Source organism: Phodopus roborovskii, unplaced genomic scaffold (genome assembly GCF_943737965.1).
Source record: "Phodopus roborovskii unplaced genomic scaffold, PHOROB, whole genome shotgun sequence".
Classification (NCBI taxonomy): Eukaryota; Metazoa; Chordata; class Mammalia; order Rodentia; family Cricetidae; genus Phodopus; species Phodopus roborovskii.
In genome coordinates, this window is record NW_026126598.1 from 183,815 (window position 1) to 200,672 (window position 16,858).

Below are 16,858 nucleotides of genomic sequence, written 5' to 3' on the forward strand. Positions count from 1 at the left end.
GGAGAGTCATCTGTGACTCAAGAGCCTCAATGCCAGTCCAGTCCACGCCCCACAGCGCAGGAACATCCAGAGCCGCTGGTTCATCCTCGCCAATAGGTAGCGAGCGCCTCCTACTGGCCACCTGCCTCTACGCCACTCAGCTCCGTTCCCTCCACCCCAGCGCAGGGCGCATGTTCCTCCCTCTTCGCCCCGCCCACTCGCGGCGGTCAGGCTTCTCGCGACATCCGCCTAGCGGCTGCCGGGATCTCGCGATAAAGGCCTATTGTCTCGCGCGAGCGTGCCTCCGGACGGCTTTTGGGCTGCTGTGGCCGGGGAAGAGGAGTTGCATGTGTCGCTTCAGCTGGCGGGAGCGGAGGCGGCGGGGGCTGTGCGACCGGCTGGGTAACGAGCGCTTGCGCCTCTGCGGCGTCCGAGGAGCCGGTGGGGCGTGTGGGGGCAGCCCAGGCGCTACCTGGAGGAAGGGGGCCGGGCCGAGCTCTCCACGCCCGCCCACATGGGGGCCTCCTGTGGCGTCCCCGGGATCTCCCCTTGGCGCCAGCCCTCCTAAGGGCTGCCTGCCCTTTCCCTGGTCCTTCTGCCCCGGTTTTGTCACCCGAGGCCGTGGCACTTCCATCCTCGTCCCTGACTCGCTCGCTGTCCCTTGGTATTTTGCTGTCGCCGCACCTTGCATTCTGGTCACCTCGAGTGACTCGCCCTGTCGTGCAGATGCTGTGTAGCCTCTCCCTACAGTTTGCATCCCTCCCACATGAGCCTCAGACTTGCCCCGTCTCTGTTGAAGTCACCCACCCCATCTATTACCCCAACGGCTTCCTGTTTTTCTCTGGTGTCCCTTTTGCCCTCAGCCTTCATGGCCCATTGATTCGTGCTTCCGTGTGAATCCGTGGGACAGGTAGATGAGCGCACAGCTGATCACATTTTGCCACTCCAACTAAACTTGTGTCCGTTTTAGTAGGATCGAACCAGCTTTGGGGTGCAGGGTTACATAGTGAAAGCTAAGGCGGCGTCCAATGCTGCTTTCTTTTTGGGGGGTCGAGCTCCAAAATAGTGAAGTTGTGTTGTTTTGCTTACAGGTTTGTGAGATGGCTACTGACATTTCTGAATCCAGTGGTGCTGATTGCAAAGGCGATACGAGGAACAATGCCAAGTTAGATTCGGAATACCCTCTTCGAGTCCTTTATTGTGGAGGCAAGTGTTGGAAGGGAAAAGAAATGGCGTTTGCTTATTGTTTTCATGCCTAATGTTGGTATTTTCACGTCTGGTCTTGTTAACTTCCACACACCTGTCTTCTTGTAATTTGGTGGGTTCTTAATTGAGGAGGGAGCCTAGTGAGGACACATAGGTTAACATGTTTCTTTCCTGTGTCATTTGGGTCTTGCTGGCTGGAGTAGAGAGGCGTGTAAGGTCCAGTTGGAGTAGAGGTAGGCAAGTAGATTATCCCAGCCAGTGTTGGGTGCGTACTACTGTGTTATGGAGAGCTTGTTGGAAGATACGCAGTCTTAAGGGATGGTAAAGTATCGAGCAAATGAGAAAGGGCATCCTAAGGCAAGTCTGGAAGAAAAGGCAAGACCTGGAGATACTGCTTAGCGGCAGAGCTCTTGTCTAGAAAGTTCAGAGCCTCAAATCCCCATACCAGGGTGAGAAAGATTTAAGCTAGATGGCTGACTAGAATCTTCAGGGTTTTTTTTATTATTATTATTATTTTAATTCATTTGTGTATGTGTATGTTTGTGTTGTGATCCATGTGTGAATGTCGAGGAAAATACTATGTAGATTGTGGGGATGGAACTCCGGGTTCTTGGGCTTGGCCTTTATCTCATGAGCTCCTGGAGCAACTTTGAATTGTTACAATGCAGGCAGGGTGCTGATTAAGGAGTAGAGGAGATGAGGCTGCAGTGATGGGTAGTAGGACAGTCTCGGGAAAGTCTCGTTTGGATAATTAGTTTTTTGTGTGTGTGTGTGGATGTGTCCGTGTACGCATGTGGTGCCAGATGTCAAAGTTGGGTAGCTTCCTCAGTCACACGGTGTTTTCTTTGAAAAGGGGGTCCCAGTGAACCTTCCACTCTAATGAGCTAGACTGGGTGGCTGACAAGCACTGGTGATCCTCCTCCTCCTCAGTGTTGGGATCGTAGACCTGTGTCTATGCTGGCTTTTATATGGATGCTGAGATGGCTGGGGATCCAGACTCAGTCATTAGTTCTGTATTGTAGCAAGTGCTTTATTGAATAAGACTAAGGCATCTCCCCAGCTTCAGACTTTAATGACAGGGTTTCTCTGTATCCTTGGCTGTGCAGAAACTCACTCTGTAGACTAGGCTTGCCTCTGTCTCTGTGAGTGCTAGGATTAAAGGTGTGTGCCACCATCACCCAGTTTAGAGTTTTTAACAAAACAAAGTTGCAGTTTAGTAACAAAAAGGTTTTGTCTTTGCCCCTTCCCTAACTCTATCACCAAGGAAAGCCTGAGACAGTTTATCTCCAGTCATCATTCACTTGTTCTTTTTATCATTTATTTATTTTTGAGACAGAATCTCACTTTGTAGCCTTGGCTAGCCTGGAATTTAAGAGATCTATCTGCCTCTGCCCAGAGTGCTGGGATTAAAGGTATGTATCATCATGCCTACTTTATGGGTTTGTTTATGTGCCTGGGTGTGTGTATGTGTGTGCCATATGTGTGCAGGAACCCACAGAGGTCAGAATAGGGCTTTGGATCCCGTGAAACTGGAGTCATGGTGGTCCTGAGCCACCAGGTGGGAGCTGAGAATCAAGCCCGAGTCTTCTGTAGGATCAGTAAGCTTTCTTAACCACTGAGCTTTCTCTCCAGCCCCAACCTTTGTTCTTTTTCCTTCTCTCTCTCTCTCTTTTTTTTTTTTTTTCCTTTTTTAAAATTAGCTTAATTATTGTACAGAAACTGTGGTAGCCACAGTTGAATCATTGGTCCCGTGTGTGGAATTCTGGTCTGAATTTTCACAAGATAGGTTGTAAGTTCCTGATAGGGAGGTTTTAATGGACATAGTCTCTTTCCAGAGGGTCAGGTAGCTGTAGGCCTTGGAGATGGCATCAGAGGTGACATTGGTGAAATTGCCCAGGTGGCTGTACAGTTCCTGATTGAAGTACAGTGGTCCAGTACACCAACACAAAGCTACAGCAGACAGCCTGTCAATTTGTGCGGGGTGTGCAGTTCTTGTGCCCTCAGTAACCTCTCTACACAGGGGTGGTAGATAGCTTGGCTCCTTGGATGGCAGTGGAGCTCTTAACCTCCAGACTGGTGTGACTTGTAGTCCCCAGTGGGGCAGTACGTGCCTTGAATCTGTTCTGTTGGTTGGTGTGAGTGAGCTTCTACCTCAGTACAGTCTTCAGAACCCCTTATCCTACGGGATGTCTCCAGGAAATAGTCTTTAATGGCTGGGAGATTGACCTCCTCTAGAAACTTGCTCACGTCCTTGAAAAGGTGGCTCAGCTTGGTGGTGGGGATCCACTCCCTTAGTAAAAAACTGCTGCTGGCTCAGCTCTGGCCCCCATCATGACCCCAGAGACTGCTGCCAAAGCCTCTGAGGAAGTTGCTGTGGCCTCCCAAGCCTGGGCCCCAGACCCTCCCCTGCATCAGAGTCATCTCTCCTTTGGTGTGTTCTCAGGAAAGATGTTGAGAAGCAAGAAACAGTTTTAGTATAAATCCTTTATACAGACTTTAAGGGAGGTAGTGGGAGGTGCTTAGTGAAAGGACAGTACATAGCCAAGACATGTTTGCAGGCTTCCTAAGAGAGAGAGGCCAACAAGTGGCTCATTCAGTAAGCATGCTTGCTGTAAGTTCTGACCTCTAACATTGATGTGGAGAAACACATGTAATCCCTGCATATAAGCAGGCTAGTCAGGAGGATTTCAAAATTCCAGGCCAGCCTAGGCTACATAGAACCTATCTTAAAACTTGAAAGGAAGGGAAGGGACAAAAGGAAAAAAGAAATTATATAGAATTGACTGTGTTTCGTTGGTCATTGGAGTCATGGGCCAGAGTGTGCTTTCTAACTTAGATACTTCCTAAGTGTGTGGCTCTAAGCAAGTTACTTGATTTCTGTAAGATTTGGAGAGTTGTGTCTTAACGAGTGTAAGACGAGAAAAAAAGATAACATTAAGGCAGATGAGCGCATATTTAGTCCCAGTGCTCAGGAGACGGAAGCAAACTGGCCTGGTCTACATAGCAAGTACATGATAAATAAAGACCAAGCAGGGCATGGTGATTCAGGCCTATAGTTCCAGCACTTGAGAGATGGAGAAAGGAAGGTTGTTGCAAGATTGAGGTCAGCTTGGGCTACAATAGGAGCTATAGGGTAAGACCATATCCCAGCACTCAGGAGACAGAGGCAGGTGGATCTCTGAGTTCAGGACAGCCAGCAGTCATGAAACAGAGACAGGAGGATCTTTGAGTCTGAGGCCAGCCTGGTCTACAGAGTAAGTTCTGGGACAGCGGGGGCTATACAGAGAAATCCTGCTTTGAAATAACAACTCTGGGCAGTGGTGGTGGTGGCACGTGTCTTTAATCCTAGCCCTCGGGAGGTAGAGGCAGGTGGATCTTTGTGAGTTTGAGGTCAGCCTGGTCTACAAAGTGAGTTCCAGGAGAGCCAAGGCTACATAGAGAAATCCTGTCTCAAAAAACAAACAACAGGGCATGTTTTGTTGTTTCTGTTGTTTGAGGCAGGATTTACTATGTAACTTAGTCTGGCCAGAATTTACAAAGGCTGGCCTCTGCTTCCCAACTGCTGGGACTAAAGGTCTCACCATCCCCTGCTAGGTCTAAAAAATAACCAAAATCACCTGTATCCCAGGCTGTCTTTGAACTTGGATATGTAGATAAGGATGACCTTGAGTTTCTGATCATCCTGTTCTGTACCACTGGGCCCCCATTGTATGGAATGTCAGGGATTGAGCCCAGGATTCATGAGTTAAACAATAAACAGATCTACAATCCTAGACTCCCATGTATGTCACTTGTATGGTGGCTTTTGAAAGGGTGACATTATTCCATCTGTCCCATTGGTGAACACTTATTGATCTTTTGTTTTTAATTTTGTCTGTGTGAGAGCAGCTTTTGAGAGTTAATTCTTCCTCTGTTGAGGATCCCAGTAACTGCACTCAGGTAATCAGGCTTAGCTTGACTACAGCTGCCTTTACCTGCCACATCAATCTAGTCTCTAATCAGAGAAAAGTTAACTTTCTTCAGTTCCCTCCCTACTTTTGTGCTGGCATTACAGACACTAAGGGAAGGTATGCTTTTACAACCCTCCCCCCCATGGAGTTAAAGCTCTGTGTATAAAGAACATTTGGGAGTAGTGGCTCAGTTGTAAAGGAGCTTGCTACCAGGCCTGATGGCCTGAGTTCAATCTTTGGAACCCATGTGGTAGGAGAAACTCACTTAGGAAATAGAGAACACTTGGGTTAAATAATACTACCCAAAATTAGGAGTTGAGGAAGGGGAGGGGATCTTTGTGAAGATTGAAGAAAGATGCCAAGGAAATGGGCCCTGTTTGAAGCCATAGGCTTTAGGTATTACATGATGGTGTCCTGTGAAACATGTTTTGTTGATTGCCTGTGTGAGTCAAAAAAGGTAAGATGTGTTTTCTGTGACCTCAGGCTTAGTAAACAGGAGTGTAAGGAAGAGGCTACCAAAAGGTGCATTTAGAGTCTAACCTTAGCATTTTATAACGGTGGGCTTCATTAGTCAGCTTGGTAAGAGAGTGCAGTGGCATTCTTCAAAGGGTCCATGCCATAGTGAATCAGCAATTGACAAAGTACGTGAGGGTAATGTGCTGGGCTGGATTGTGGGGAGGACTGTAAAACAGCAAGGGTCTGTCTGTTCTCTACATATAGCTTAGACTGAGTAGCCATTGGTGAGTGTTGAATGGGGAGGGGAGGACACAGGTTTAATTGAGAGAGACAAAAAATACACTTCTGGGACAATTAGTCATGGTGGTGTGGAAGGGGAGAGGTTCTTCCAGTTGTAGATTCAGGGGAAACTATAACTATGTAGAGGGGAGCGTAGCTGGTAGGAATTTGAAGGGCAGGTTGTATTCAAGCAGGCAGACACGTCAGGCTGAAGAGCAGGAAGAGGTAGAAAAGGATGGGGGACATAGATTTGCAGGTTTTGCTGTGTGCTTATTAATGCGAATCTTGGAGGTAGAATGGGGTAGTTGAAAGCGGTTGGGTCTGAACCAGATTTTTGGGCTTTGTTTTCTACTGAAGTTTTTTGAGCAAAGAAGCTGTGTGAAAATGCACGAGAAAAGGTGGAAGAAGCAAGCTTAGTGACAGCCTATGGTATGATTTAGTCAAAATTAAGGAGGATTTAGGTCAGTGGTTCTCAACCTTCTTAAAGCTATGACCCTTTAATACAGTTCTTTGTGTTGTGGTGACCCCCCAACCATAAAGTTATTTTCATTGCTACTTCTTAAGTGTAATTTTGCTGCTGTTAGGATTTGTAATATAAATACTTGTGTTTTCCAATGGTCTTAGTGGTCCTTATGGGGTGGTGACCCCCCAGGTTGAGAACCACTGGTTTAGAACCACTGGTTTAGAAGCACAGCATAGTAAGAAGTGTTACGTACTTGAAATCAGGAGATTGGGGCCTGATTGAATCCAGGAGTTCCAGCCTGGCCTGGGCAGCAGTGTTCTGTGATTCTGTCTCTGTCTTTTTGTCTCTTTCCCTATTTTTATTTATGAGTCTGTTTGTGTTTATGCCACAGATGCCAGAAGGGGGTGTCAGATCTGGAGCTAGAGTACAGATGGTTGTGAGCCACTGATACAGATGCTGGGAGCCAAACTCTCATCTTTGCAAGAGCAGCAGGCATGCTATGCTGCTAAGTCACTTCTCCAGCCCAAGTCAGAGGGGACTGGTCTCAACTCTAAGCTAGAGATCCAGAGAGCAGCTTGCACATATTTAGAAACAATGTATTATTAGGCTTCTGCTCTGTGCCAGTCATTTTGTTTCACTCAGAGAAATGAGTAAGATGTAATTGTTCTGAGGAAACTCGGTTAAGAAAAACAGACACTTTACAGATGAGGTATAAGATACAAAGGGTTTGATGTTATATCAGCTGACAGTTGCCTTTAGATCCAAGTGTCAGAGAACTGTCATTTGAATAATCATGTATCTTTTACCTCAGAAATCTCTGCAGAGTAATAGTATTTGAAGGGCAAGTATGAAGGCAGATGAGGTGGGCGCTTGTCATCTCAGCACCCAAGAGCAAGATCATGAGTTTGAAGCTAGTTTGTGCTTCCTGGCTGATACTAATATTCTTGGGGTGTTAAGAGAGAGAAAACTCAAGTAGAATCTTTGAAAAGTAGAGTGATGAGACATAATTGTATTTCAAAAGAGGAGAAAGAAATGAAAACGTAGAAGGGAAATCGAAGTATTCTGTCAGAAAGTATGAGGCTCCTGTGTTGTCATGGTTTTAACATTTCACGTCTTTTTTTTTTCTCTCCATTCCTCTAGTCTGTTCATTACCAACAGAGGTAAGTCCTACTTGTTAGGTTTTGTTTGTTTTTTTGTTCTCTTTTTTCTGCATGTGAGATCATTCTTGATTTTAGAGTTTAAGAACTCCTTCTATTTTCATTTCCTATCTGTTCATAGCGTTTCAACCTTTTATAGAGAACTTAGAATACATACAGGGGTGTGTGTGTGTGTGTGTGAGAGAGAGAGAGAGAGAGAGAGAGAGAGATGTTCCACCGTGTACTTGTGGAGGTCAGAGGACAACTTGCAGGAGTCAGTTTTCTCCTACCATGGTTCCTAGAATCAAATTCGAGTGTTCAGGGTTGGTGGCAAGCACATGGACTCACTGAGCCATCTTGCTGGCCCTGAATCAGAATAGTTTATCTTATAAATTAGACATTTGAGTTGTACACATACTTTCTTACCTTACAGGCCTTTTTTAAAAAATAGGGTTTTAGCCAGGTGTGGTTGAGCATTCCTTTAATCCCAGCACTTGAGAGGCAAAGGCAGGCAGATCTCTGAGTTCAACCTGGTCTACAGAGTGGTTTCCGGGACAGCCAGGGCTACACTGAGAAAACCTGTTCAAATAACCAAAAATCTGAGCCAGGGGGTGGTTACGTACACCTTTCTTTAAACGCAGCATTTGGGAGGCAGCGGCATCTCTGAGTTCCAGGACCTCAAAGAGAAACCCTGTCTCAAAAAAAGAAAAAGAAAAAAAAAAAGAACGAATGAATGAAGGCTCTTACAATGTTGCTCAGATTAGCTTTGAACTCAGCTGTGCTCAGTCTTCCTCCTGAGTAGCTGTGATTACAGAATTTTTTTATTCGTGTGTGTGTGTGTGTGTGTGTGTGTGTGTGTGTGTGTGTGCCTATGTGCGTTGTGTGTGTTATATCCATACAGTGCCTTCTGGTCAAAGAAGGCATTGGATCCCCTGAAACTGGAGTTGCAGGTGGTTGTAAATCAACACGTGGATGCTAGGACCCAAATCTGGTCCTCTGCAAGAGCAATAAGTGCTCTTAACCAATGAGCATCTCTCCAGCCCCATGTGTGCTTGGCTGTGTGGTTTAGATTTTTGTATGGAATTTATGAGTAGTCAAATGGTAGAAGCCAAGACTTACATGCCTGAGCCGGAGGAAAGATGAGGAGTAGAAATTGTGTATAAGGCTTTTCTTCGTGGGCAAGTCAGGAAAATAATGAGGGCCCTTTGAGGTCAGAGCAAGAAATGTGTTTTGGTTTGTGACTCCCTTCCCTCCCCCTTTTTTCTTAGATTAGGTGGTCCGGCTATGTGGTTTATGACCTTGACCTCATAATCTCTGGCCTGATCCTCTTGAGTGTGTGAGTGCTGGGATTACGTACAGGCATGTAATCTTTGGCTGTTAATGTTCCTTCTAGTGACCCCTTTGTTTGATGCAGAAGGAATCAGCTGCTCTGAGGAGGTCCTGATTTGAGTTTTCACCTCCCTCAATCCTCAACCTCACCTGGGTTTCTCTGTGTAGCCCTAGCTGTCCAGGCTGGCCTCAAACTCTGTCTCTCCAGTGCTGGGAGTAAAGGCGTGCACCATCATGCCCATCTGAGTGTTCATTTCCTGAGGGACATTTCCTACTTGAATTACAGATTTCCTGTGGATGAATCAGGCAAGGCAGAGTACGGAGACCTGTAATTCCAGTACTCTGATTTAGATTTAGAGACCTCCCTGGCTACATAGTGAGATTGTATGTGTGTGTGTGTAGTTTATCATTCTTTATGTATCAATTATATGGGGATGTTTTAATTATATTGGTTGAAATATATGATTTCTCACTCAATTTGTTCTTTTCCTTCCCTTCCAGTACTGTGAATATATGCCTGATGTTGCTAAATGTAGACAATGGCTAGAGAAGAATTTTCCAAATGAGTTTGCAAAGCTCACTGTAGGTATGGACTTTTTCCTTTATGAACATAGGTTTTTATTTTATTAAAATTGTATTGACAAAATCTGGGAGGTTGTGGTACACACCTTTAATCCCAGCACTCTGGGAGGCAGAGGCAAAGGCATGTGGGTCTCTGTGAATTTGAGGCCAGCCTGGTCTACAGATCAAGTTCCAGGACAGGCTCCAAAGCAATACAGAGAAATCCTGTTTTGAGAGGAAAAAAACAAAGAAGGGGGGGGGGGGGAAACGTGGGTCTATGATACAGGTTTTTATTTTATTAAATAAAAATGTATTTATAAAACAAGTACACATGCAGCATTTTAAACAGGAAAGTTCAGCTGGCAGCAGAGCAAATTCATGGCCAGCCTGGGTAACAAGAGAGTTGAAGATTAGCCAGGGTAATTGAGTGAGACCTTGTCTCAGTGATGATGATAATGACAAAGACGATGATGACAACAGCTTGGCGAGAATGGCAGTAGTGGGTGGAGGGTGGTAAGGACTGGTTAGAGAATGAGGCTGTTGAGAACACTATGTTGGATGTAAGGTGTGAGAAAGAGGGCATCTAGGGCTTTGGTTTAAGCATCTCAAAGAGTGGGATTGATGGTGCCTATGTGTCACAGGCACTTGTTGATGCCTTCTCTTAAAGGGTTTGTAATATAAAGTCAGTAGCAAGAACAAGGAGAAGTAGGCTTGAAACAGGCCTATTCCACTCCAGTACATCCCAGTACATTGCCCTTCTATTTGCTGCTCAGTTTTTATATTTTTTACATGAGGCAAATACTCTTGTCCTTGGTAAGGCCTTTGGAAATAATAGCTACTTACTTAGTTACTCTTTGTTGGAAAAGAACACTTAAGGCTGATCTTGTAATTAGCTCCTGAATTTTGCCCTAGACATGATTATGATTTGGAGAGGGATGCAGGAGAAGCATGTCTCATCCAGGATCAGATGTTAATGATCAGTGTTAAAATTCTGAACTTACGGGCGGGTAGTGGTGGCACAAGCCTTTAATCCCAGCACTTGTGGGACAGAGGCAGATCTCAGTGAGTTCGAGGTCAGCCTGGATTACAGAGCAAGTTCCAGGGCAGTCAAAACTATTATTACACAGAGAAACACTGTCTCGAAAAAAACCTAAAAAGATTTCTAAACTGACAATGAAATAAGTAGGACTGATGGGCAGTTTTGTCCTTATAAGAGGAAGAGAACATATAAAACCATCTAAGGAATCCTGGACAGGCTCTCTCATTTGTATTGATGAGATGGACTAATGATTTTGCTGATACCATTGTCTACCTTAAGATGTATACCATGGAGGAGGCTATTTATCAGGTTTAAGAGTTTAAGGAGTAAGCTAGGTATGGTGGTGCACACCTTTAACCCTAGCTCTCCAGAGACAGAAGCAGACGGATCCCTGAGTATGAGGACAGTCAGGGCTACACAGAGAAACTCTTGCCTCCCAAAAGCAAAACAGACAAAAGCCAGTTTAAAGCTTATAATTCAGCCTTTGAGTTTCTGTTCTTGTAACCTCATGGGGAACATTAAGATACAGGGTTAATGAGGAAGAAATTTTGGCATCATAGTTAACGTAAGTTTTTGTTTAATAAGATGAGGCATAATTTTGTAGCTGACTGGACTGTGTACCAGAAACATTAGAATACTGTAGGTTTATTGGCAGTGTCTTATCAAAGAAATACCAGTCATTGGTCCTCGAAATCTGAGACAAGCCCACCAAAATGATAATCTAGGGGTTTTGATCAGGTTTCTTTTCTGTCAGTTAAATTAAAAGATAGGGAAAATCTGGGAAACAGATCGGTAGAAACACAGAACAAAAGACCCTCTGCAAAGCAGAGGGAGACTGGGAAAACCAAAAACTACTGACCTTTTACTTCTGATCCTCCTGCTTTTACCTTAGTGCTAGAATAAAGTGGGAGCAGAACCCAGGGCTCGGGTACTCAGGCAACAGCCTTCAGCTTGAGGCACATCCTCAGCAGGTGACTTTTTTACTATTAGAATAAAATGATGTTCAAGCTCTTGTGTTTTATTTTTCTATCCAGAAAATTCACCCAAACCCGAAGCTGGAATTAGTGAAGGTCAAGGAACAGTAGGTGAAGAGGAGGAGAAGAAAAAACAAAAGAGAGGTAAGACCTAATCCACATTTTTAAATACAAACATACCCCCCTTGTAGAGGATAGGTGGAGTGATGAGAATTTCTGCCTGTTAATGTGAGCTAAGCATTCAGCCTCATGCTTGTAATCTTAATATTGAAAGAGAACTGCTGGAAATTCAAGGCCAGCCCAAGCTATATGATGAGTCTCAAAAGGCAGAAGCTAAACCGGTCATGGTGGTGCCATTAATCCCAGCACTTGGGAGGCAGAGGCAGATGGATCTCTGAGTTCCAGGACAGCCAGGGTACATAGAGAGACCCTGTCTCAAAAGGAAAAAAAAAAAATATATATATATTCAAAATATATGTGTGTTTGCCCTATGTTTATTTAAACCACAACCAGCCTCCTGAAGGTTCCTTTCTGTTCAAGTGGAATGAGCTGTTACTTAACTCTCTCCTCTCCAAAATAGATCTCTTTTTTATGTTTTTGGTTTTTTGTTGTTTTGTTTTTTGAGACAGGGTTTTTCTGTGCAACTTCTGGTTGTCCTGGAACTCACTCTGTAGACCAGGCTGGCCTTGAACTCACAGAGATCCACCTGCCTCTGCCTCCCAGAGTGCTGGTGAAAGGCATGCACCACCACTGACTTGACTGGCAGCATTGTCTTTCTTAAAGGCAGTGTCTTATGCCTCTTGCCTCACCCTTTCAGATGTTGGTGTTATGAGCATGGGTCACCATACCTGGTTTGTTACTGTTGAACTAGACACAGGACAAGGTTAATATATTTTATTTGGGGAGAAATAAGAAACCGATAACCTGCAAGTTCCCTCTCCAAGGTTCCACACCCAGACTGCTCTCTGACTTGACCAAGAGAGGACGAGCTGGGGTGTGGGACCCCCAACCTAGCGTTCCCCTGTCACGTTTGCACCTGTCAGTGCAACAGGTTCAGGCGGGGTGGATATCTCACTACAAAGATGGATGTGTTTTCTAGTTTATGTGAAAAGTTTTTCAATTTCATTTTGCAGAAGACTATTTTTGTTGTTTGTGGTTAGTTTTTGACTCATCCACATTTTTAGGAAGTTCAGGCTTTGTATTATATTTCAGGGTTTCTTGTTATTACTCTCTTTTACTTTTTTAACAGTTAAATAGCTTAGCCTGGTTTGGAACTCACTAGGCTAGCCTCAGGCTCTCAGTCTTGTCAGCTTTATGTCATGGATCTGGGAGGGGCTCTTGAGACCTTATCTATCCAGGAGGATTAGTAGTATCTGGGGAATGGGAGGCTCAAGAGACACTCTCTTCAGTGGTATAGCAACTGGTAAGGTGCCAATGTACCTTCATTCTTAACCCTTTAACCCATAGTTAATCTCTGGCCCATGCTCTTGTAAGCCACCCTAGTGAAACTCTTTGGAAAACACACACACACACACACACACAAGTGGACTAGTAGTAGAAGGGCAAAAGAGGGTAATGGAGGTGTGTGAATGTGAGCAAAATATATTACATGGGTTTTGGCAAGATGGCTCAGAGGATGAAGGCATTTGTCATCAAACCTGACAACTGCTTTATAGACCAGACTAGCCCTGAACTCATAGGAATCCACGTGCGTGCCTCTGCCTCCCAATTGCTGGGATTACAGGCATGTGACACCACCATTAGGCTATAATAGATTTTTTATGATGTGGCATCTATCCCCTACCCATCTCTTCTTCATTAATTGTTTTGTGGTTAAAATCAGCTTATAATTTTTTTAAGATTTATTTTTTATTTTATATGTATGGATGTTTTGCCTGTATGTGCACCACGTGCATGCATTGCCCATGGATTTATGGACAATAGGGGTCAGATCTCTGGAACTGGAGTGGTTGTTAGCAGTCATGTGGGCACTGGGAACCAAACCCAGAACATCTTATAAACAAGACTGGACTTGTGTAGCTGCCAGATAAAATTATTACCTAATTTATTGTAGTACAGTAAAAACTTGGGAGTCAGAAATTGAGATAAAGACCTGAAGAACCCAAAGAAAGCAGAGTGAAATTCCTCCCAAACTCTTCCTGAGTCTCTTCCTGCTGTCTCACTCTGTCCTAGATTCAAAGTTGTTTTATTGGCACAGTGGGATAGCTGTTTGGACAATTCCTCTGCAGCAGACTTGAACTTAAGCTCCTCTTCCCTCATTTTTTTTCCCTGAGTTGCTGGCACTATAGGCCTGCACTGCAGTTGGTATCGTTTTTTAACACCCCTACTCTGTTAAATAGATTGTGAGTTCCTGGAGAATGGGAACTGTGTCCTCCTGATCTTTGCATCCTCAGTCCTTAGTGCAGTCCTGGGCACATAGTAAGTACTAGTTGATAAATAAATGTTCAGTGAGTGAGTGTGATTGGCTAGTGTGATTTTGTAAATTAGAAAAGGAACTTGAAAACAAAGTGAAAGACTCGTGTTGTATGTTTTACTTTTGTGAAAAGGGAAGCAATTGATGTGAGCTCTTTGTTAATGAAGGTGGCAGAGGACAAATAAAACAGAAGAAGAAGACAGTACCACAGAAGGTCACGATAGCCAAAATTCCCAGAGCAAAGAAGAAATATGTGACAAGAGTATGTGGCCTTGCAACTTTTGGTGAGTTGAGGTTTTTGTTTATTTGTTTATAGCCCTGGAATATATGTATATATCAGCTTAGATGTATAAACTAGAGCCTCTCTATCTGAATCATGAAATACATGGTTCTGCTGGTTTTGTGGTATTGGGGAAGTGGCTTCTGATCCTCCCAAGTACACTCCTAAGGCGTGTACCACCTGCCTAGTTTATGTGGTCCACTATGGAGATTGAAGTCAAGGACTTTTCCTACTCAGCTAATTCTCAGCCCTAGGTTTTGTGTTCCTAACTACAGTTTTGGAATTAACCATTTAAAGTCTTTTGTAGCCCTGCTCTTAAGGGATTGCTGCTTGAATATATGTGTACAGAATGAAGAGTGCTAGGTAGAACTTAAAACCAACTAAGGCTGCTCCTGTGTCTCTAGTAGTCTTTTTTGAGAGAGGTTTGAAAAATAGCCCATCTCTGAGAATGTCAGTAGAGCCGAGGGAAGATAGGTAGTGGCATCGAGTATTGTTCAAAGCCCTTCAGTTGCTGGAGGATGACTGAATAGTAGTGGTAAAAATATAAACCAAGGTCTCTATGTGACAATAAAAAACGTACAGATTATAAAATGCATCACTAAACTGCATTTTAAAACATTAAGATTTAACCTGTTGAGGTGGCACATACCTATAATCCTGACACTTGGGAAATGTCTCGGTTTGGGGTTTCTTTTGCTGCAAAGAGACACCATGACCACAGCATTACAGTTTTAGAGATTGAGTCCATTATAGTCATAATGAGAAGCATGGCTGTGTGCAGGCTGAAAGTTCTATATGTTGATTCCCAGGCAGCTGTATCACACTGGACATAGCATGAGCTTATAAGACCTCAAAGCCCACCTCCACAGTGACACACTTCCTCCAACAAGGCCACACCTTCTAATAGTGCCTATGAACTAAGCATTCAAAAGCATGAGTCTATGGGGGCCGTTCCTATTCAAACCACCACTGAAACTAAGACAAGAGGAATGCAGGTTCAAGGCCTGTGGGGCTCCTGTAGCAACTCCCTGTCTCAGCAAAGGCTATGTTACCACGCCCAGCCATTTTTGGTCTTACTGTATGATGGAGTAGTAAGAAGGATGCTGTTTTATATACTGACACTATATGACCTTGAAAATGTATGTTAAGAGTTCTTTAATAGTTTTAGTCATTGTTCTGGTGGAGAGAAAAATCATTAACACCATTTGTTAAGTGATTTTAAAATGTAGATGAGATTTCAAAATGAAGAAATACCTTTGTTGTACAATTCCATTTATGATTTTGCCCCTTCTTTTTCTAAAAATCAAACCAAAACAGAAATTGATCTCAAAGAAGCACAAAGATTCTTTGCTCAGAAATTCTCTTGCGGTGCCTCAGTAACAGGGGAGGATGAGATCATCATTCAGGGAGACTTCACAGATGACATAATCGATGTCATCCAGGAAAAGTGGCCAGAGGTAAGTGCAGAGAACGCATGCACCCATGAAACAACTTTTTAAAGCAAGTCACTTCATTTCTTAATTTTTGCCACAACTCCTGAACTTGTTTTACCTGTCCTACAGGTGGATGACGACAGCATCGAAGACCTTGGAGAAGTAAAGAAGTGACTGTGGAGTCATGAGTTCCTGAGTGACCTGAGAGTTGACACGGCCAACAGAGGAGAGGCCTTTCAGAAATATATACATATGTATATATGTGTATATATATCCTACAGTAAAGCTGTGGACTCCTCATCCTTGGCGTTCATTGTTCTGTACAAGGCTGCTTGGTTGGTTTGTTTGGTTTTTGTTTTTTATTGCCAAAGTCTGATACACGAGAGAGAGAGAGAGACTGTCATGCTTATGCATGAATCTGAATTTAGTCAAATAAAACATTTTGGTCATTTGGTACTGATTTTTTTTTTTTTTTTTTTTTTTTTTTAACTTTTATTTTAAAGAAACACTGTAGCTCTTCCTGCCTACTTGGTGCTGTCAGTAGGACCCAGGGCCCTGTGTGCTGAGCTAGCACTGCCATTGAGCTAGACTCCTGGCACCAAAACCTTCTCTTCTGTTTTTGGGAAGTGTTTCTGTTGGTTATCTTACTGGGCTAAAACTGAGCAACTTTTCAAAATAATTTGTGTGTCTCCTTAGTGAGTTTCTCATTGAGTTTTGGTTGGATTAGTTCTTTTAATGACAATCCACTTCTTCCTTGATAAAACCAACAACATAGAATGGGTAGGTTTGCTCAAGTCATTGCAATTCCAGAGAGTACTTTGATAAAGTACATTAAAAGCCTTAAAACCTTGTGCACTGTGACACAGTAAGCCCCTTCATGTACAGCTCATGGGTGAGGGTGCCATTCCCAATATTACTGATGTTAGAGCTCATAAACAAACACTTAAAGAAATGGTGGAGTATTTTATGGTAGGATACTGTTCATTTGAAAAGATGATTAGAAACCTGCCCAGTAATGTTGAGTACTGTCAGACCACAAATTTGTTTTAGACATTCATTCTTACTGTTGTGAGTATAGAAGGATGCTCAGAGAGGGAATTCTTGTTTGAGCTATATATATTGTGGGTAAAATTCTAATCAGTTAAAAACAGCATGTTATCTATTCTCAGTCTACAGTTTTAGAAGTAGCAATTAAACAGATTTATGGAGAAACTGATCATCTTAATGAATGTATTGGATGAAATTAAACCTTGAAAAACCAGGTGTTACATGTGCAAAGGGTTTTATTTTTTAAATTGCTACAGGTGTGGGACTAATATATATATAGCTGAGCAGTACA

At 43.6% G+C, this 16,858-nt stretch overlaps 1 protein-coding gene across 1 annotated transcript; it reads left to right on the forward strand.

Moving 5' to 3' along the window:
• The first annotated feature begins 219 nt into the window (after window positions 1–219).
• Denr (density regulated re-initiation and release factor) lies at window positions 220–15,979 on the forward strand. Its single transcript, XM_051204945.1, has 8 exons — window positions 220–381; window positions 1,071–1,185; window positions 7,474–7,493; window positions 9,300–9,384; window positions 11,433–11,516; window positions 13,974–14,090; window positions 15,404–15,543; window positions 15,649–15,979. The coding sequence occupies exons 2-8, from the start codon at window positions 1,080–1,082 to the stop codon at window positions 15,691–15,693; spliced, it is 597 nt and encodes a 198-aa protein (XP_051060902.1). The 5' UTR covers window positions 220–381; window positions 1,071–1,079; the 3' UTR covers window positions 15,694–15,979.
• The last annotated feature ends 879 nt before the right edge of the window (window positions 15,980–16,858 follow it).

What these genes read in the sequence shown, in the direction of transcription:
- Denr (XM_051204945.1), top strand. Translation starts at nt 1,080, where the DNA reads ATGGCTACTGACATTTCTGAATCCAGTGGTGCTGATTGCAAAGGCGAT. An exon ending in TCTGTTCATTACCAACAGAG is followed by an intron (nt 7,494 to 9,299) that starts GTAAGTCCTACT and finishes CTTCCCTTCCAG; the next exon opens with TACTGTGAATATATGCCTGA. An exon ending in GAAGAAAAAACAAAAGAGAG is followed by an intron (nt 11,517 to 13,973) that starts GTAAGACCTAAT and finishes TTGTTAATGAAG; the next exon opens with GTGGCAGAGGACAAATAAAA.